The sequence below is a fragment of the Bolinopsis microptera genome, chromosome 8 (assembly GCF_026151205.1).
Source record: "Bolinopsis microptera isolate Bmic1 chromosome 8, MBARI_Bmic_1.0, whole genome shotgun sequence".
In the NCBI taxonomy this organism is placed as follows: domain Eukaryota; kingdom Metazoa; phylum Ctenophora; class Tentaculata; order Lobata; family Bolinopsidae; genus Bolinopsis; species Bolinopsis microptera.
The window spans coordinates 10,117,447-10,139,171 of record NC_087079.1 but is presented as its reverse complement, the minus strand read 5'-3'; the positions used below and the strand labels follow the sequence as shown (position 1 = coordinate 10,139,171).

The following is a 21,725-nucleotide window of genomic DNA, read 5'->3' as shown; positions in this document are numbered from 1 at the left end:
GGGTCCAAGTTACTGCGGACATAGTTCACTATGTGTTTACCGTGTTTGGGTGCCCATCATATTTTACAGATGGGGGCGATATTTTGAACGATTCTATTTTATATTCATCTATTGCTGTACTCTGTAAAATTTGAAAAGTATTTAATTTAAAAAAAAAAATAAAGGATGTTTCTTAAATTTCAAAATATACAATCAGCTGTACATTTTCTTATTCGAAAAATAAATAAATTTAAATCCTTCAGTTAGTTTGACATCACAAAAAAAACTTTAAAAGCTGAACTCATGCCTACAGCTAGTGCAGTAGCAGTAAATACTTCATTTAGCATTAAGGCAACGTAAAATATTCATGTTGTAAAAGTATATTTTCTCGCATTAAAGAAAATATATTTTTAATACGTTTTTAGTATTCACGGCACGGCACTCTTTAGCTTTTCAAAATTTTCGCACAGGCAGGAATTGATACTGTTGAAACTGGAAACGTTTCCTGTTTTTTGTTTTTGTTGATTTATACCGACATAAAAACAAATTGGAGGACTTCGCCGCTTCGACGCGCCGCGCAAACTAGCATTCTTGCTTCGCATTGACTAGATCGTTGTTTTATAAAACAACGATCTGGAAGGGTTGACATCGTCAATCAAAAAAACAAATTATCAAGTTCGCATATTACCAATTACGTTCATAATTTTATTTATTAATTGTTAACTTTTTCCCCCTTTTCTGTTTGCGTAATCAGTTTCACACACAGTACAGGCGGTGTGTCAAATAGTTTACCTGGGGACCTCAGGCTATTATGTTATTCATAAACATAGAGATTAGGCGGAATAACAGGCTGAGCGCGGCCCAGTAAAAAAATAGTCATCATCGTACGTTAAATAAAAAATAATCATTTTAAAACGAAACATTTTTGTACGCCGCGCATATTTTTGCCAATTTACTTCATAGTAGAATGAAAATCGAGCGCTGAAGTGAAGACTGTTATATTTTTACAAGAATTTCTTTGGAGTTCAGTGTTAATGTTGTATTTCAGAATATCCTTAGCCTTTATGTATAATAAACAATGGTTTCGATGTGTTATTTGATTATTAACTATGTTTTTATGTATCCTTACTGATGCGGAGTCCTCATCTACACTAATTCCCCATGTTATTATTATGATATGCTTTAGCTTTATCCCTCAAATTAATTAAATTATTAGCTATCTAAGATTTAATAAAAATAATATCCCTCAAAAGTTAATTCTTTCGTCTTTATGTGGCATACTGTTTTATCTTCACCATGCTTCATCGTGATTCATGGTTGGAACTGAATTGGTTTTCATGGTTCCTCCACAATAACCCTGTTAGAGAAGTATAATTCGACGGAATTAGAGAAACAAAATTATTAAAAGTCACTCTTTCCTGAATGTACCCATTTGATCATTCAATACAGTCAGTTTGATTTTCTTTAAATCATGAATGTTAATAAGCTACCCTATTACAACTCGTTGAGTTGCAACCTTGACTGAATATTCAGATTAATTTTTGATCCTGGACTGAAGTGTGCAGTAAACAAGCCACAATAAAAGTTGTGGCTATATAGCTATAGAATAATAATAATTTAAACTTTTTTATAATAGTGGCAAAACAAGTTAAAATTGACAAGTGTGCTACCAAAATAGTTTAAGATGCATTAAAACCTGAACAGCAATCCACTTATGACTTAATATTATAAACCATGCAAGATCATTAAAACTTGATACACTATATAAAACGTTAATGTGTACTATGCACTTTCCAGTAGTTAGTAGTATAGGATACAAGGATACAAGGATACAAGGATACAAAAGTGATAATTACTTTATTGAGTACACAATAGTTGTAATTCTGAAATAATTTAAGTTACACAATTCTAATTATTTACAGGTGTGTAGGGATAATTTAGAAATGTTATATAATGCTATTTTTAGAAAAATAGATAAATCGAGTTTGTATGGTTCAATCTTATTTTAAGGTCCTATAGCATTAAGCACTTGCCAGTATTTGAGTGGAAATCTGGGCTCTTATAATAGGCTGTATGATTTTCGTTCACAGAGAGAATTGAATGGATTGCTCTTGCTGTGGCAGTGAGTGTGGTAGGATCTAGAGTTTTGTTGGAGAGCAAACCGACTAGGTCAGTAATGTTGAGGGGATGGAAATTGAATTTTTCCCTAACTGAGGAGTAGAGCAAACAGTCAATCAATACGTGACTTTCGTCCTCAATAGGCTTGAGCCCTTTGCTGAAAAAGCAGTAGGTGCACCAACGTTCTTCTCTTGGTACAAGGGGGGTTTCGTATCTGCCCCTTTCAATGTAGAGGTTGTGGCAGCTGATACGAAACCTTGTCAGACTTTTTCGAACATCAGGTATTTTGATAATTCGTAGATATGCCTCTGGTTCGAAATCATGTTTAATTAAGTTATAGAATTCTAGTTTTGGCAAGGAGGCCTTAGCAGCTTTCCATGTATTCACGAATTCTTCCCTCATGTTATGACTGATTTGGGTGGAGAGCTTAGATTTTGAGGAAGATGAGGGGGTGAAGTTGTATTTGGTGAGAAGGTTTGAGATGTTGGTATACCAAGGAAGTTCCAACATGATTTGTTCGTGAAATGCAGCACAGAGTAGTTCGTTTTCAGTGTTTTCAAGGCGACTATAGTAATCTATTGCAAGTGTGCAACTTCTAGTATAGAAGTATGGTTATGTAATAGTATCCTCGTAGCATTTGAAGATGTTCATTGATTAGGGAAAACTGGTGTGTTGTAGCCTATGTTTCCAGCCGAATTTAGCTATGTGGAGTCAGCTAAACTGTTACAAACTTTATGTCAATACACATACGCTGGGGCTTATTTCTCAGTCACTGAGCGCATGATTCAAATAATTTTTTCTGGTATGACTTGCTATTATCAATATCAATTCAAATAAATAATAATAATTTAAACTTTTATATTATGATAGTGGCACAACAACTTAAAATTCACAGGTTTAGATTATAAACCATTATAGATTAAAAGAGGTAGTAGCTTAAGAAACTATTCAGGAATATCATATGCACGCTTGAAAAGAAACATTTTTAGATCATACAATTTAGAAAAGTCCAACAACATGCATTTCTTAATTTCAAGAGGCAGCTTATTCCAATGGTGTTAATTTATTCTGAATGAACCTTCATTTTCACGGTTTTTATTTTTGAAATGGTTGGAAGGCTGGTTATTATGTAACATGGTGAGTCCTTAGATAAAATGTCATGTCAGGCAATCAAGTTACATGCTGGTGACCTTGGGGTCTAATAGGAAGTTTCAAAACTTTTCAGAAAAAAATCAGAGATCAGATATTTCTACGCTTTTTATAAAAGTTGTACCAGAGGTCAAAGATTTCAAAACTTTCCAGGATTGGTCCGAACTCTAAGTATGCTTTCTTGTGGCACTCCAGAGGTCATGATATGGATGTCACTAGTTTTACATCAAATTGTAGTTTGTTGGCTTAATTCGTTGATAAAGAAATGAGCCATTTAAAAAGTTGTTCCTTTGATACCATGGTGTTTCAGATTTTGCTCTAGGATATCATGGTTGACTGTGATAAAAAGCCTTCTTAATATCTAGAAGAAGATGATTGCAGGATTTTTTATCACCTTTTTGCAGTGAGTATATACTATATTATCAAACAGATCTAACATAAGATAAGTGGAAGAACTAGAGTATTGTTTACGAAACCAGTACTGATGAGATATCATTCCATTATCATCTAGATATTGGGTAGTTGAGAGTTTACAAAGAATTCTATGGACTTTCCTAGTATGGGTAGGATTGAGACGGGGGAATATTTATTTGGATCTTTTGTATCTCTTCCTTTATGAATGTGGGTTACTTTAGCAATCTTGCAGCTTTCCCGCATTATGCCTGTAACAAGACTTAGGTTTACTATTAAATATTATATGTGTTTAGAAGCTTTTAAATAAAAGTTGTACTTGACCGTCAAATTTTGACGAAAGATTCTCAGCGGTATAGGGTCATGAGTTTAATGTTTATATTTCCCCATGAAATAGCCATTTAAATCCCTATATTACTTTGGATTGCCCTGTTACGTGTTCCTTGGTGATATTTAAAACCCATGACAGCTCTTACTTATATTAATGATTTGAGGCTTAAACAGTTATATATAATGCGTCATTAATTGATGTTAATGATTGCTGCCATGCGCATGCTGAATATTTAGTTGCAGAAACTTATTGACACACAAAAAACTACGTTACATACATACCACGTTGTCACAGGCCCACTAAAGAGTGACTTTTATACACACTTTCGTTTGAGCCAGGCTTCTAAAGTCTGGTGACAGATTTTAAGATTGGCATTTTATTCCAAGGAATTAAACCATTAACGTTTTGGCACCTTTTGAAAATTCCCAGAGGTTTGATGGTAACCCACTAACCATGCCCACTTACCTGTGACATGTAATTTTCGCGTTAAATGTTTAATGGAGTTCAGCTTTGATTTGATATTGATATACAAGCCTCCTAAATGATATTTTTACTCAGATTCTTATCCTATCATTATAGGTAGAGGGATGATCCGGTTATCTTTGCGAAAATTTCCATTGAACAGTAAGTTTACAAACTTTGTTTTTTGCATTATGTATATATCTTTTCAAGCATAAGTTTTCAGTGCTTACCTAATGTTTAATAACAATAATACTGCTGAGTATAACTTTTATATTAAAAGTGCTGTCATTAAACTTCAATCTATTATCAATTTTATCAGTCTTTGGTCTTACCATGTATCATGTCTAAAATCCAATTCCACAATTATTAGTAATTGTCAAGTTTACTAATAAACCAACTATTTCAGAGGAACTGGAAGATGCCACAGGAATACCTTGGGGTTGCTCGTTAGAACCACTTACACAAATTCCACCAGAGTGTATAGTTCCTGAATCATGCTCAAAACTGGCACGATGCCACAACTGCTACAGTTACATAAACTGTTTTACTGTAGTAAACAAGACCCACTGGCACTGTATGATGTGCCACTCTGAGAACGAGGTTATACCGAGGTACGCTAATGCTACCCCTCAACCTGAACTCAGTCAGACTTTAATAGAACTCGATATCAGCCCAGATGCTGAGGATAACGCTCTCTGCCCGGTTAGTTTTAAATTCCTGCTGGGAATTTATGTTGGAATCGCTCAAACATTTTCACATAATCCTGACTTGATTATAGTTTAAGCTGAAACCGGAACATGTAATCCCGGTTACATGTTTAATTATAAAGTTATATAAAGCGTTCTATATTCAGGATCCTCCTATGTTGCCTATCTATATTGGTGTAGTTGATGTAACCGGGTGCCCAGACTTCATTAAAACTGTCCAGAAATCCCTCTACTCCATCATTGACAACTTAGCTGACGGTAAGCCTACCTTATTATATGGATAACCACACCTTTTCTATTTTTAATTTCTAGATTAAATTCATATGAAGAGGTGGAGGCTGTGGTACGTGAGCGGTATTTGCGTATTTCACTGGTCACTGCTAACTGCAGATTTATTAATAGCATTAAAGAACTTAAACACAGTCGTGTCACTTGCAATCTCCAGTGCGGCAAACTGCAGAAGAGCCTTAATAAGGCTATGATTTAATAGGATTACATATAGTCTATCCTAGAATTAACCATTTAAATGATAATTTAAATTATATTATTCAGATTCTCTATTCGGGCTTGTTGTGTACGATGAAAGGATAGGAGTTTACAATCTGTACTGCGCGAAACCGCACGTGCGACACGTGCGCATAGCCAACGGCTCCTGTCCCATAAATCTGCAGGAAATGATACAACATGATGACACTCTTGTTAGGGTAGGCGTTTTCTTTGCAACATTTCGTTTGTAATCTTACCCTATTGTTGTCAATTTCGGAGTATAGCCAGTCTTTGATAATATAATATCTAATAAATGATGTCATTTACTGTTTTAATATATCCATGTTTAATAGGTTAATATCTTGACCTTAAAAGGATATAGATATAACTCTGGGTTGTCTCTGGTTTATTTTAAATAACGCTATATTTTATCAGGTGGGTGATATGAGGAAGAGTATCTACGCAGCAATAGATAATATCTCCCAAATAGCCCAGCAAGGAGGTAATCGCTGTTTTGGGGCGGCCGTACAAAGTTTGGTAGAGTTCTTCTCCGTCTACCAGGGACACACTACTTTTAGAGGTTTGTCATATTTATAATTATGTTATCTTATGTTTCATTTCCGGAAGTTTTTAGTTTGGGTACGTGGGTTGTACAGGTTGAAGACCCACGCCCCCCCCACCCCCCCCCCCCCCCCCCCCCCCCCCCCGGCCCCGGCTCCCTAAAGCTGTAGCATGTAACCCGAGAGGTCTGAGTTTTACAAAACTAGGTTTTATTTGACACGTGTTAGATGGGTAATACAACAAATAAAACACTGTTATAATGAATCAATGATCTAAAAAAGAACAACTGCAACTGTCACATAACATGTAGTAGGGCTAGGCTAGAGATCTAGCCAGCTGAAAATAATATTTCCCAGCTTATATTTATCAAACAAAATACAGCTTTTGTACTATTTAATGTTTAAAGGCACGTACCTGGCATTGCCACTCCGGCTCTATGCAAACAATGATAATATGTTAATATTAATTGTTTTAATACACCTGAGCTGGATCTGGATTTAAATACTGATCTCACAGTTATATATTATAACATATTATAAACTACTGTATAATCTACATTATGTTATATAACTATAGAGCAGTAACAGGTGGTGTGTACTGTGTGCGTGTGCACATGCTTCGCATCAGATACAATTGTGTTTTAATGTATACATTACATTACAGTTAAAAACTGTATGTTGGTACAACGTAACGTCATAATTATTTGTTTGGCAGAGCTAATGTAATACCCAGCCCCCACGTGCAGTGAAGACCATGCTTTTACCCTTTCAACTATTAATGTACTCTAGGACCTAAATATTTCTGTAAACGTAGTTACTACATCCAGGGTTTACAATTACCCTACGCATGAAAGGCTGGCCCTTCAATTAGGTACCCCCTTCATCAATCTTATTGTTTGTATTCAAATATCCTAATCTTCATCTATTTGTACCCAAATGTTACGAAAAATATATAATTTCACTCAAAATGGCTAGAATTTCGTAAGTGGGCTGAAAGTGCATAAACTTTTTTGTTTATTAGTTTTTGTAATTATTTTCTTACGACTTTCAGCTCGACTGCTAACGTTCCTAAGTGGCCCCTGTACATTTGGTGTCGAGGCTCTAACACAAAGACGAAGTAACACTTACAAACAGGGCATATTCAAGTAAGTCAAGAAATATCTTAGATATTTAACATGATCTCCACATAAATTGTCCTTTAAGTGCGTTCGATATTTTCCATTACTGAAATATTTCAAATATTATGTTAATATGTAATTATGCGGCTGTGATCAAAATTCAAAGTCATGTGTATTTAATCACGTGTTATGTATTTAATCAAGTGTTATGTATTTACTCACCACCAGGAGTAAAGATGTTTACAATGAGGGAGTACACAAGAAAGTTTTCCAAGCTCAATCCAACTTCTATAAAGATCTGGTAAGTTTGCCGCCTATACTATTTAAATTATCCAACCTTTTTTAAAGATCTTTTAGGTTTGCTGCCATTGCTCTTTAAAATGTGTCCTGAACTGTTGTGATAACGATAAATACTTGGGTGTGGCAATTTATAGTTATTAATATTTACTAGAATCAGCTATTACTAGAGCTCTAGAGAGATTGTAAATTCCTTTTAAAGTCGAGAGAAATATATTCAAATTTATTGAGTAGATTAAACCTTTGCTAATTGTTAACCTCACACAAGAAATAGTAACCTTACTGTCGACCTCAAACAAGAAACATTAAGGGGGCTTGGGTCTTCAAAATTGACTTTATAGTTGTCTCTGATGGTGGTAAAAAATGTCTATTTTCTCGAATTTTTGGTATCATTGTAATTCTCAGAAATGCGATCTCAGAACACACGACCATAACTCTTGGAAAACTTGGATTGCTGAGAATCATTATTAAAAACCGCCGTGCAGCTAGTTAATCGAACAACAAAATCCGTGTAGTTTTGCTGAAATTAGTAACACCTTGGCTGCCCGGCTGCCAGCTGGACTTTATTATTAACAAATATCCATTAGACTACACAATAGCATAAAATGCATAATGTTGCAAAATAACCATGTATTTCCAAGGATCGTGATTGAAAATCGCCCACACACTACAATAATTACACATGAGCGCTGACCTTTGACCAGCAATAACTTCGGCTAGGAACAATTTTTCCATGGGATCAAAAGCAGCCGATGGATATCGCATCACTCCCCTCTAGTCTATAATCAAAAACGATTGTAAAGTCAATTTCAAGAGAATTTTCATGAAGACCTCCTTAACCTCACTGTTAACCTCACACAAGGAATATTAACCTCACTTTTAACCTCACACAAGGAATATTAACCTCACTTTTAACCTCACACAAGGAATATTAACCTCACTGTTAACCTCACACAGGGTATGCTAGCCTCACTGTTAACCTCACACAGGGTATGCTAGCCTCACTTTTAACCTCACACAGGGTATGCTAGCCTCACTGTTAACCTCACACAGGGTATGCTAGCCTCACTGTTAACCTCACACAAGGAATATTAACCTCACTTTTAACCTCACACAGGGTATGCTAGCCTCCTCCCGCGGAGTCAGTGTTGACGTGTACGTGGTATCCAGTGAGTGGGTGGATCTTGCCAGTATCAGATCTGTGTGTGAACTTACTGGTGGGCGTCTGGTCCACTACACCGACCCAGTGGAGTGCAGCCTCTCTAAAGACTGGTTAGTATCTCTCTGATTATATCAGACTGACACGTTACAGTTATTCTGGGCTGTGATTGGTCAATGCTGGAAGGTGATTGGTCAATGCTGGAAGCTGATTGGTCATTTCTGGAAGCTGGTTGCTTAAACCCAGTCACTTTTTGCTGAGAAAATATACGGTTTAAACTTCCCTCCATAATCCAAATAGTTGTGTTGTTAAATAGTTCATTTGAAGTAGAGTTTCCTAATTTTCCTACCCTGTAAAGTCTCTTAGTTTTATTGTATTTTATGAGAGGTGAAATCTCAAACGACTGGCCCAATTGCAATAGCCGTATAGTTTTGTAAGGGCACATTATCATATTGCTGACTCGGTCGGCATGGTGGTGTCATGCCGAGTCAGCAAGGGAATAGGAATTTGTGGTGTTTTAACTGTTAAATGACCATACCGGTTGTGGTACTGCTAACTTGTTAACCTGTTAAGATCCCCCTCATGCTTGCGTCATCCTCTGGGCTCGGAGACAATGGCAGGTCACATAACAACTAGCTAAACTGCTGTCATGATCTAAGATCCTTATATCCTATCAGAACTGCGCATATTCCCAATAACGTTTATAATTTTGTAGTTGAGTATCTGATTCTCTATTGATTGATTGGCTCCTGTCAGTTTGACGACATCAACCACTCTTCGTATTGAAGTTGTGCCAATTTCAATTGTATTGGCTAGTTCTAATTTCTGTCGAATCTTTGACTAGACGACGCGAATAGTTGACTAGACTAGTTTCTATAGAAAGTAGAAACTAGAACTATTAAAATTTAAATAGTCGTCTCGTGACCCTGATCTTTATGAGGATCTTTATGGAGGAGTCCTAACTCTCCTCACGTCCGTGAATGGAGTTTTCTTTGTATCATATATAAATAATCTACCACATACAACACGATAATACCGTATAAAATAACAGCTAACTGATTTCAGTGCAACTTTAGCCAAGCTTTACGGGGCAGGTCGGGGCATGTTACGTATCCGCACCTCCGCTCAGTTCCGTGTCTCTAAAGTGCGGGGACCCTGCGCGCCAGATCCCTACAGAGACGACGTTCTGCATGCAGCTGGGCTGGACTTACATCAGGTACAACGAGCGTGACACTGTTCGTGATATTGCATTTACATGTCACTTGAAGTGACACTGCCCGGGCATTGACATTTAATTATATTCAATTTGCTGTTTTAATGAAACAGAATTTGATAAAGAAAAATGTTAATTTGACAGCCAGTCGATGCATGATAGGTTATGAGTGGTAGTGTTAGTACTCATATTGCTACAACTACCTTATGATTAAGAAACTAGCTATCGAATTACTTTATTAGTAGAACAAAATTTTACAATTTCTAAATATTTATTAGTTACAATAGTGAGAAAAATCATATGGATTATCGAACTTATATAATTGAATAATATAATAATTTAATATTAAATGAATAATTGAATAATGAATATTCGTCCAGGCGTTTGCTGCAGAGTTTGCGTTTTACCGCGGCTCAGTTAATGCATTCGAAGAGCAGAGACCAGCAATTGTACAACTAACTTTCGCTTACACTAACGAACTGGGACAACGAAAACTCAGGTAAATTTTTGACTTAAAAACTTAAATATTGTGTTTTTTAAGTCTACATGTACTATTTACAAAGTGTTTAAATGTTTACGTATCGGAACCTAGAGTTCACATTATACCTCGTATTTTCCATATCGGTAATACATTTCTCTAATTCGCTATTTATAGCGAATTATTGAATTAACACCGAATATAGACAAAACCGAATTATAGAGCAGTATTCTAGTAGATGGAGTAACCCGGGCCGGGGTCCTATCTTTCTAATCTTCGGGCCACTTACTTCCTAAAATTTCGATAAGGTCTGTAAAGCTGTAATTTAAGAACAATTATCACAGAATACAGACGCTGAAGATTTCAACGGTTGAGTACATTGAGAACATGTTTGATAATGCTGATCCAGAAGTCATCACAAAACTTTTCGTCTACAGGGTACGTTAAATGAATAAATAAATTAGTTGACAATTTACTTGGATACCTCTCACTTTCCTACATAATATATTGTAGTTACATATTATTATCTCCCTATTAATCTATTAATGAGAATGTAAGAAAGCAATTATCTGCATGACACTTTGCTTTGTTCTCAATAAATCGCAAAATAAACGTAGAAATTAGATATTTGTTATTTGCCCTATTTGGGAGACACTGAGCCTCAACTACTCAAATCGCCACAAGATCAAAAGACTCCCACGTGAAATCTTACGCAGTTCATTTAAATATAAGGAATCGTTCCACCTCTCATAATATTTATTATAAACAAATTATCATATGACTCGCCTGGTTTCATGCCCTATAAAGCCATTAGCGGGACTACTTACAGGATAAAGAGAACCACTGTCACTCCAATTAATACAGCGTTTATAATATCAGGTCCTCTGTGCCCCTCTCAGATTCCCTTCGTCTTTCTACAGCTACTGCAGTTTATAGAGCATAATTAGATGTCACCTTTTAAATGATAGTCAGAGTAGCTGTCGCCCCCGGCCCCCTTCTAGTTCTATTTTTATGTCTCTGGATTCCCGGCGGGTGTTTTGTTAGAACTTTCATTATTGGAATCTTTGAAATGAGTCAGTTGATGGAAAATGGCCAAACACTCTCTTAAACTCAATAAAGTCCAGAGAAAATAGATAGAGCTTTTAACTCATTAGATGCGCTTCATGATCAGCAACTGATCAGTGATCATGGAGCGTAAAATATGTGCAAAAAACGTCACATTTTGGAATGTACATCAAATTAGGTTAAAGTGTGATTTAGGTCCAGAGTACGTTACGTTCCTAAAATTGGAAGCCACTAGCTATCTTCGATATCTGTCAAAATGTCACTGAAACTAGCCGATGATTAAAAAAGTGATCAAACGGTCGCGGTGCTCCCTCCCTCTCCCTCTCCCTCTCCCTCTCCCTCTCCCTCTCCCTCTCCCTCTCCCTCTCCCTCTCCCTCTCCCTCTCCCTCTCCCTCTCCCTCTCCCCCTCTCTCTCTCTCTCTCTCTCTCTCTCCTCTCTCTCTCTCTCTCTCTCTCTCTCTCTCTCTCTCTCTCTCTCTCTCTCTCTCTCTCTCTCTCTCTCTCTCTCTCTCTCTCTCTCTCTCTCTCTCTCTCTCTCTCTCTCTCTCTCTATCTCTCTAAAATGACAAGATCGGAGCGTTCTCTGACAGTAATACCTAAAGTCAGTCATTATACTCTGGTCTTAACGTTAGATGATGTATCTAACACGTGAGGTGTTGAGGATGAATTTGAAAACATTTTAACCACCCCAACTGTAGCTTAGTTGAGTAATACTAATAGTGGTTAAGCCTAGATCTTGATTTTTGTGATTATTACCTGAATCTGTAACTCGGCAGCCTTGTCGAGATATTAGACGGATATAAACTTGTCGTCTTGACAGGCTCCAGTATAACTATAAAACTATATGGTCATATAATACATATAATATAATATGTATATAATATGATTTACCAAGGTAGTACTTTTAACCTACAAACTGTTGTCAAAAGTACCGACATTGTACAGTGTTTTAGGTGTAAGGACAGTTTTCATGCTATCAACTGTGATGAAACTTGCAATGTCAGTGCGCCCACGGTTTTTACTGCTCACCTGTCTCATGCTGTGAACAACACTTCATCTTATGCTAAACGATTTGGTCGCTTTCTATTTATCTGTAATGATTGTAGTACTGCTGAGGAGGAAAAGAGGGCTGCTACTACCGTAGATCGGGTAGGATTGTTAGATAATAAAATAGATGCCATAAATTTGGAGTTCAGGGAAGAGATGTCTGAACTTAAAACCTTGCTGAAGGAACAACTGTCCCAGAAACCTGAGAGAGCTCAAGAGCGATCCTCAGATCAGGTTGATTTTATGAAACAATTTGCTGAACAGTTTTCATCTTTAAAAGAAGACCTCACGAAAAATATCAATGATGTTATTGACAATAAAGTAAACACTGTTGTAACAAAATCCGGTACTGATTCTCATAAAAAGGACGTTCTCTATTCCAGCTTGTTTACCGACTCAAACAGTTCCACACCATCTGCTCAACCACCACATGTTCCAATTGCTCCAACACGTACACAACCTTCATCACCCGAGATTCTAATTCTGTCCCCGAAAGAAGAACAATCGGTAAATGCTGCAACAATGACGAATGTGAAAAAATTTGCTACTGATAAATTAAAGAGCAGTCAAGTAGTATTTCTCAGATGTAATGAAAACAACAAGAAAGTTTCAATTGGCTTCCCTAATGCTGAAATTCGTGATAAGGCTACTTCACTTCTCAATGATGGAAATACCTTAGATTCGTATGGATATCAGTCTAAGAATGGCAACAAAATGCTGCCAAAAGTTACTATTTATGGTGTTTCTTCTGAAGTTCTTGACGATATAGACACTACAGCTGTAGGGAATGATGCCGATAAACTTAGGGATCTTGAAAAGAACCACTTAGTCGCCCAAATTGTGGAGAAAAACTCGTCCAACAAAGATTTGTATGAAGCAGGGCACACTATCAGTATTGTCTATCTCAATAAGATAAAACGTTTGACCAACGATAAGCAGGAACGCACAGAGCTCACTATTGGAATCAAACTATCACCATCTGTCTATAGAGTCCTCTTTAACCAACAACAAGGATCTCTCTATTTAGGTAGTCGCAGATACAAAGTAACTGATCGCTTCTACATCAAACAGTGTTATCATTGTCAAATGATTGGACACACTTCTGTTGACTGTAATGAAGTCAAAACAAATAAACATCCTACCTGCATGTACTGTATGGGAAGTCACCGGTCTTCAGCATGCCAATTTAAGCAGAAGAAGGACAAACATGCCTGTGCTCGATGTCTGGCTTCAACACACACTAATGATGCCGAGAATTCAAGAACACATAATGCGGCAGCTTACGATTGTCCTGTGTTGGTAAGAGAAACTAAACGTATTGCTGCTAACACTGACTTTATTTCAAAAAACGTAATGTGAAATTAGGTGCTAATCGACAGAAATCACAGCTTTCTATTGGTTGTTTCAACGCAAGGTCTCTATGCAACAAAACTTGTGGCGTACTAGAAATGCTTAAAGATAACTCGATTTCTATCTGTTGTATCACGGAAACTTGGCTAAAAACTAATGATCGGGCAAAGTTTGCCGAAATCCGTGATTTTGGGTTCGATATTATCAGTGCCCCTCGAAGAGGTAGGGGAGGTGGTGTTGGTTTTATCTTCAACCCAAAAATGATATCGCCTGTACGCAATGATGTTACTAAATATTCATCTTTTGAAGTACTTGAATGTGTCATTAAAACTGCTGGTGAGATTATCAGGCTATGTGTAGTTTATCGCAGCACTCAGGCCAAAGCGAAATATGATGAAACAAAAATATCTAAGTTTATGGATGACTTTGATGGATACCTGGACAATCTTCTGCTTAAAACTGGATCTCCAATTATTTGTGGTGACTTTAATTTCCATGTTGAAGACATATACAATAATGCTGCCCAGAACTTTATTGCTCTTTGTGAGAGCAAAGGCTTCCTTCAGCATGTCGACTCTCCTACTCACATCTCCGGCGGGACACTGGACTTGTTATTTACTCTAGGCTGTGTAAGTGACTCATTGTCTGTAACAGATATGATGGTAGAGACAAGCACTGGAACCAGCTCTGATCACTATCTATTAAGTTTTCAGGTCCCAGTCACATTCGATCTTCATAAAGCTCGTACATATGAAGAAAAAGATGTCAGAGAGCTAAGCAAAATTGACATCGATAAGTTCAGGGAAGATCTGTTTTGTTCAGAGCTTAACCTTTCTGAATATCAATCCTTAGACGAGGCTGTGAACCTTTATCAAAATGTCCTTGAACAGGTGCTAGACAAACATGCCCCACTTATTACGAAACGATTTACTGCTGAAAAGTCTGATTTTTGGGATAATAAATGTCAAATTGCTGTCAGAGAGAGGAGAAGGGCAAAACGAAAAGCCAAAAAGTATCCAGAGAATGATGAGTTTAAAACTACTCATTTTGAAAAATGTGTTGACGCAGAAATCACTATCAATCGAGCTAGGGATGGCTACTATGATAAACAGCTCAGTTCTTGCAAAGGAGACTCGAAAGGGACCTATAAAGTCATAAATAAACTTTTAGATAAGGAATATGGCTCCAACAAATTGCCAAATGGTGAAGATATCGAAGTGGCTGCCAAACTCAAGACTTTCTTCGATCAAAAAGTAAAGACCATTTACTCTAATATTGAGAAGGAAATTCAAAACACTTCCCTAAACGGTCAAGGTACCAAGGACTCTACTTCGATAGATAATGCAAAGTGTAGACTTAATCAGTTTAAGGAAGTCTCATTATCAGATCTTGAAACCTTAATTAAGAGTCTTCCCAATAAATCAAGCGTACTCGATGTCATACCAATGTGGCTCTTCAAGAACTGCTTACCCGAGCTTCTCCCAATCATCCATTACATCGTGAATGAATCACTAAGAGTCGGAAAGTTTCCATCTGCCCTAAAAGAAGCATCTATTAGGCCTGGACTCAAGAAACCTACCTTAGATGTTGATGAGCTGAAAAACTATCGACCGATTAGCAATCTAACTTATCTGTCCAAAATACTAGAAAAAGTAGTTCATTGCCAATTAAATGAATATGCTGATGTCAACAACCTGTTTTCCCCATATCAATCAGGCTATAGAAAATTCCATAGTTGTGAAACTGCAGTTACCAAAATACATAATGATATTCTAATGATGATTGACAGCAAATCGAATGTTGTGCTTCTACTCTTAGATCTATCAGCTGCTTTCGACACCATAAACCATAACCTCCTTCTTACGAAACTCAAGAATGCGTATGGTATTACAGAACTAGCACTCAGCTGGTTACAATGTTACCTTAATAATCGCACATTCAAGGTTAAAGTAAAAAAAGCCACATCTTCTGAAGGCTATCTGGATATTGGTGTACCTCAAGGATCCATTTTAGGACCACTACTGTTCATATTGTATACCAGAGATCTTGAAGAAATTGTCACAAAATATGGTTTCTCGATACATTTGTATGCAGATGACACACAGGTGTACTTTACTTTTGATGTTCACAGTTCTAATCCTGATTTAACAGCTGTGAAAAATTGCTTTCTGGAGATAAAGCAATGGATGACAGTTAACTTCCTAAAACTGAATGATGAAAAAACAGAGTTCATTGATATAGGTCCATATGTCAGCCCAATCCAGACAATGGATTTAGGAGACCTCTCAATCTGCCCTGTTAGCAAGGCCAAGAACCTGGGATTCCTTTTCGATCACCAAATGAATCTGGACTCTCAAATAAATGCTGTCTCCAAAGTATGTTATTTGAATCAAAGGGACTTAGCAAGAATCGGTTCGAAGCTTTCCCATGACCTAAAAGTTCAGTTAGTTCACTCCAATATCCTCTGTTTCATAGACTACTGCAACTCAGTCTATTATGGTATAACAGAAAAGAATCTCCATAAGCTACAAAAGATACAGAACAATGCTGCTAGATTTATCTTTGGTCTTTACGGAAAAAAGATACGTGAACCTATCATGCCTTACCTCAAAAAGCTCCACTTTCTGCCTGTTCGGTTCAGAATTAAGTTCAAAATATCACTTCTGGTCTTCAAGTGTCTTAATAACATAGCCCCTCAGTACTTACAAGGACACGTCAATCTAAGGGAAGTACGAAGACGAAGTTCCAGACTAGATGATGACTTTTATTTGTTGAAAGTTCCTCCTGCTCCTCATTTCAGACGAACAGATGCTGCATTTATGTTTTGTGGACCAAAAATTTGGAATGAACTACCCTACTCAGTGAGATCATTATCATCTGTAGAATGTTTTAAAAATGCCCTAAAGACGTTTTATTTCCAACTAGCTTTTGATAATATTTCTAATATTTGTCCATAATGTCTGAACTGATATGAAAGTGCATAATTTTGGTAACTTCATACAAATATTTGTTCATAAAATCTGAACTGTTTAAAAAGTCCATAATCTTGCTATTTCAACACTAAGTCTCGCTTGAATGACTTTAATGTACATCTTTGTTGGGTATATTTTAATGTCGAAGCGTGTAATAAATGTTAGAATTTATTTATTATTTATTTAAATATAATACTAATATTTCATAACTGTAACATAAACTGTTCCAGAGTCTGGACGCCTGCTACAGGTGGGGGGTAAATGAAGGTCGGGTTAACGTGCTAGACACGTACGTGTACCTGCTATCCCACTACAACGAGACGCTACCCTACGATTCTCAGGAGTTTGATGTCGAGTTCTCCGTTTATCCTCACTTACAGGTACATTTACAGTTATTTACAGTATACATTTTCAGAACTGTATAACCATTTTAGAATGGAAATGACATCAGGTCATTATATAGTCGACAGTCGTAAGATCGTGAACTGGCACAATAACTCGAATCCCAAGTAACCAGCGCTGTTTATGTTGTTACATTTAAACTCAAGTGTCACAAACTCGCTTCAAGAATATATTATATTATACGCTTGATCATTGATGGAACTACAAAAATTATAGAGTTGACAAACAAAATTGGTAAACTTCACATATTACTATTATAGTATCGATCTCAGAGCCCGACTCCATCTGATAAATATTCGATATTGGTGCATTTAGTTACATCTAGTTCACCACTGTACTACTGTAGTAAAGTCGACATATTAGATAGTCACGATACCGAACCTACTCGAATATATACACAACAGTATACTTGTTAGCCTCATTTCACCCTCTCAAAAGGTAGTTAGCCTCATTTTCACCTCGAATATTTGAAGCTATAATCCCAAGGAATTTAATGTGCAACATAGATATCAAGTAACTTGTGAGTTGTTAACCTGTTACCGTACATTAAAGTTAAGGGGGCCGGGGGGGGGGGGGGTCTTCATCAAAATTCTCTCGAAATTGATTTTATAGTTGTTTCTGATAGAGGGGAGTGATATCTATCAGCTGCTTTTGGTCCCATGGAAAAATATTGTTCCTAGCCAAAATTATCGCCAGTCAAAGGTCAGCGCTCATGTGTAATTGTATTGCGCGAGCGATTTTCAATCGCGCGCCCTGAAAATCGAGTCTAAAAATCTATCTTCTCCTACATTTTTTGAGCAATCACCCTGAAACTTTTAGGATATGTTCTAGGGATCATTTAGAAGATATCTGTCGAGCCGAATTTTGAGATAGGCCTTAGAAGATTTTTTATTCAATTTTGAAAATCTTGGACCTGGAAAAATCGTAAAAAAATGAGGTCCAAGATTTTCAAAATTGAATAAAAAATCTTCTAAGGCCTATCTCAAAATTCGGCTCGACAGATATCTTCTAAATGATCCATAGAACATATCCTGAAAGTTTCAGGGTGATTGCTCAAAAAATGTAGGAGAAGATAGATTTTTAGACTCGATTTTCAGGGCGCGCGATTGAAAATCGCTCGCGCAATACAATTACACATAAGCGCTGACCTTTGACTGGCGATAATTTTGGCTAGGAACAATATTTTTCCATGGGACCAAAAGCAGCTGATAGATATCACTCCCCTCTATCAGAAACAACTATAAAATCAATTTCGAGAGAATTTTGATGAAGACCCCCCGGCCCCCTTAAAATGCGGTCAAATTCTTTATTAGCCTCATTTTGGCCTCCTACAAGTAGACTCGGCGATTTCTGAACTGTTGAGCTTGAAGAGGATGAATCAATTTTTATTGTTGACATATTAGATTATAGTCACGATACCGAACCTACTCGAAAATATACACAACAGTATACTTGTTAGCCTCATTTCACCCTCTCAAAAGGTAGTTAGCCTCATTTTCACCTCGAATATTTGAAGCTATAATCCCAAGGAATTTAATGTGCAACATAGATATCAAGTAACTTGTGAGTTGTTAACCTGTTACCGTACATTAAAGTTAAAATGCGGTCAAATTCTTTATTAGCCTCATTTTGGCCTCCTACAAGTAGGCTCGGCGATTTCTGAAATGTTGAGCTTGAAGAGGATGAATAAATTTGTATTGTTGACACATTAGATAGTCACAATACCGAACCTGCTCAAAAATATACAAAAAAGTATACTTGTTAGCCTCATTTTACCCTCTCAAAAGGTGGTTAGCCTCATTTTCACCTCGAATATTTGAAGCTTAGATATCGATAAAGTCTCAATAACCTTCGGGCTTCAATAACAAGTTTATTAGTGGGTCCATAACCTGTTTCCGTACATTAAAGTTAAAATGCGGTCAAATTCTTTATTAGCCTCATTTTGGCCTCCTACAAGTAGACTCGGCGATTTCTGAAATGTTGAGCTTGAAGAGGATGAATACATTTTTATTGTTGACATATTAAATAGTCACAATACCGAACCTGCTCAAAAATATACACAAAAGTATACTTGTTAGCCTCATTTCACCCTCTCAAAAGGTGGTTAGCCTCATTTTCACCTCGAAGAATTAAAGCTTAGATCTCGATCAAGTATAATCACTATGGATTATACTTGCAACTTGGATATCATGGACGTAACACGAGAATGTTCTTTTTTGAAAATAATGAGTAAATTTGTTAGCCTCAATTGTCCCTCGCAGTTCAATCACTCCTACTGAGTTTTGTGAGTGAGCTAGGAGGTCGCCGGACATCTCATTTTTAAGCCGTATTGATTTTCTATACGCATACAAAAAATTGAATGCGTAACTAAAACAGAAATGAAATTAAGGATGTTTTAAATTTTTTTTCAAAAACGAACTTTTAGGGGTGTTTCTAATGACCAGGGTCTACTTTATATTTCTGAATCTGTCACATTTAATTTTAATAACTTAAAGTGTTACGATGCAGATCGTCAAATGTAGATAAATTGAAATTGTTGAAAGATAAACATAATATTTTCAGATCATGGCAGCATTGGTATACGGAATGTTCATCTGCCCCTTCATGTCATGTAGACCCGATATTTCCCTGGATCAATTGGTAGCATTCCAATCAAAGTGCATGTGAGTGTTACCATGGCAACAAAACATTACACATTTTCCCTGTAATAATATTTTTTTGATTAGATGTGGATTTTCGAGAGAAGATTATGTTTCAGTGACACTTCAGAATACAGTTTCACACAAATAAGAAATCTTCAATCTCTGTCCAAAGATATTAACATTCTATAGACGTTATGACATGTCATAAAAGTCAACTTTGTTCGCTATTTTGCGTCGTTCTTTGACCAGACACTTTAGCTATTCCCAGAAATAAAAATATGTAGCTGGTATTGGTCTGAACTTATATAGAATCTTGATATTTCCATACTAAGTCTCACTTGAATGACTAAAATGTAAATCTTCGGTGGGTTATATTTTAATGTAGAAGCGTGTAATAAATGTTACGATTTATTTGTAACTGGTCTTGCAGTTCCAAGTTCACCTGCAGTTGGAAAAGCTAGAATAGTTAGAATAATCTTTTTGGTGGAATAGGAAGAGTAAAGATAACGCAGAAGAATGCACATTCTTTGCAATAAAACCACCCTAATTTCAGATCAGCCAACCCGGAACACCTCGCCCTCCTGTTCTACCCTCATCTCATGAGTTTCGAGGATCCACATCAATCACCCGGGTTTGTTCTAGTTATGTTTTAAAATTGCTCCTTCTTATCTGGACCAAGATTTTGGAATGCTGTCGGTCGATTCTGCAAGCTGCCGTTCAAAACAAACTTGCGCAACATTCCTGATAATCCATGCTCGGTTTAGTGTACAGCTCAGCTCGGGTTTGCTAGTACTCTTAGAAGGTGTTAATCCAGCTATTGCTGCATGATCGCTGTATTATTTGCCACAAACTTGCAAGAAGCTGTCCAGCTTGTCCTATGTGGGACTTAGCGTCTACTTTTAGGAAATGATTAATTATTGTTGTCTTAAATGGAACGCGCGAAAAGGTTTGCGGTGCATACACTGCATCGCCTAACGCATTTTCTTCGACATCAATGAACGTAACGATCGTTCGTATATACGAAGCTCTAGTGCAGGCGCGCGTGCATGAATATAATAATTAATACATGACAGATGTTGTTGCTCGTGCGTGCAGGTAGAAATACATTGTTGGTCAGATGAGGCCGCTGCAACAACTATAAAGGCTTACCACACCTGCAATAAGCAATTATATATCTTCTCAGCCGAATCTGACCTCTCAGCTCGCTCTAAGAAGACAACACAGTACACCAATTCTATAGTTTGTGCACATTTCTGCTAATGCTTTTGAGAATGGAGATAAAGAGAGCACGAACTGGTTTCTTTGTTTAAAATAAAATACAGGTGCTGAAAGATGTGGTCAGTGGTGGGCGACATTAAAGAAATGCATGTAGCTATAGTAACCCAACCACTTTTCAGGCTCTCTCTACCTCTGAGCCCTATTACAGTTAAGTCAGTGCAAAACTCCTTTATCCTACTGGACGCTTACGACACAATCATTGTTCTCCAGCCACAGCTGGGTGAAGCAGGTGCGTAATTTGTGAACTATTGTAATCTATCGGAATATTTGTTTTCAGTTTTTCTGAATGTATGTGTGAATGTAAGAGAAAGAGAGAGAAAGATGGAGAGAATGGGTGATTGGGTGGGGTGTGAGTGGAGTGTGAGTGTGAGTGTGAGTGTGAGCGTGAGTGTGAGTGTGAGTGTGAGTGTGAGTGTGAGTGTGAGTGTGAGTGTGAGTGTGAGTGTGAGTGTGAGTGTGAGTGTGAGTGTGAGTGAGTGTGAGTGTGAGTGTGAGTGTGA

The 21,725-nt window shown here is 37.0% G+C and overlaps 1 protein-coding gene across 3 annotated transcripts in view; it reads left to right on the top strand.

Moving 5' to 3' along the window:
* The window catches only part of LOC134819618 (uncharacterized), a 28,053-nt gene that overhangs the window by 3,572 nt on the left and 2,756 nt on the right, over positions 1-21,725 (top strand). For 2 of the 3 annotated variants that reach the window (XM_063829642.1, XM_063829640.1), the window contains exons 2-16: positions 4,568-4,612; positions 4,857-5,152; positions 5,304-5,415; positions 5,710-5,861; positions 6,079-6,223; positions 7,255-7,348; positions 7,550-7,622; positions 8,736-8,890; positions 9,843-9,993; positions 10,371-10,489; positions 10,813-10,906; positions 17,134-17,283; positions 19,868-19,968; positions 20,501-20,578; positions 21,345-21,454. In XM_063829642.1, coding sequence (XP_063685712.1) covers positions 4,576-4,612; positions 4,857-5,152; positions 5,304-5,415; positions 5,710-5,861; positions 6,079-6,223; positions 7,255-7,348; positions 7,550-7,622; positions 8,736-8,890; positions 9,843-9,993; positions 10,371-10,489; positions 10,813-10,906; positions 17,134-17,283; positions 19,868-19,968; positions 20,501-20,578; positions 21,345-21,454 — 1,867 coding nt within the window. In that variant the 5' untranslated portion in view covers positions 4,568-4,575. Of the gene's footprint in view, positions 1-4,563; positions 4,613-4,856; positions 5,153-5,303; positions 5,416-5,709; positions 5,862-6,078; positions 6,224-7,254; positions 7,349-7,549; positions 7,623-8,735; positions 8,891-9,842; positions 9,994-10,370; positions 10,490-10,812; positions 10,907-17,133; positions 17,284-19,867; positions 19,969-20,500; positions 20,579-21,344; positions 21,455-21,725 lie in introns of those variants that run through there. The other variant, XM_063829641.1, reaches the window with a different exon arrangement.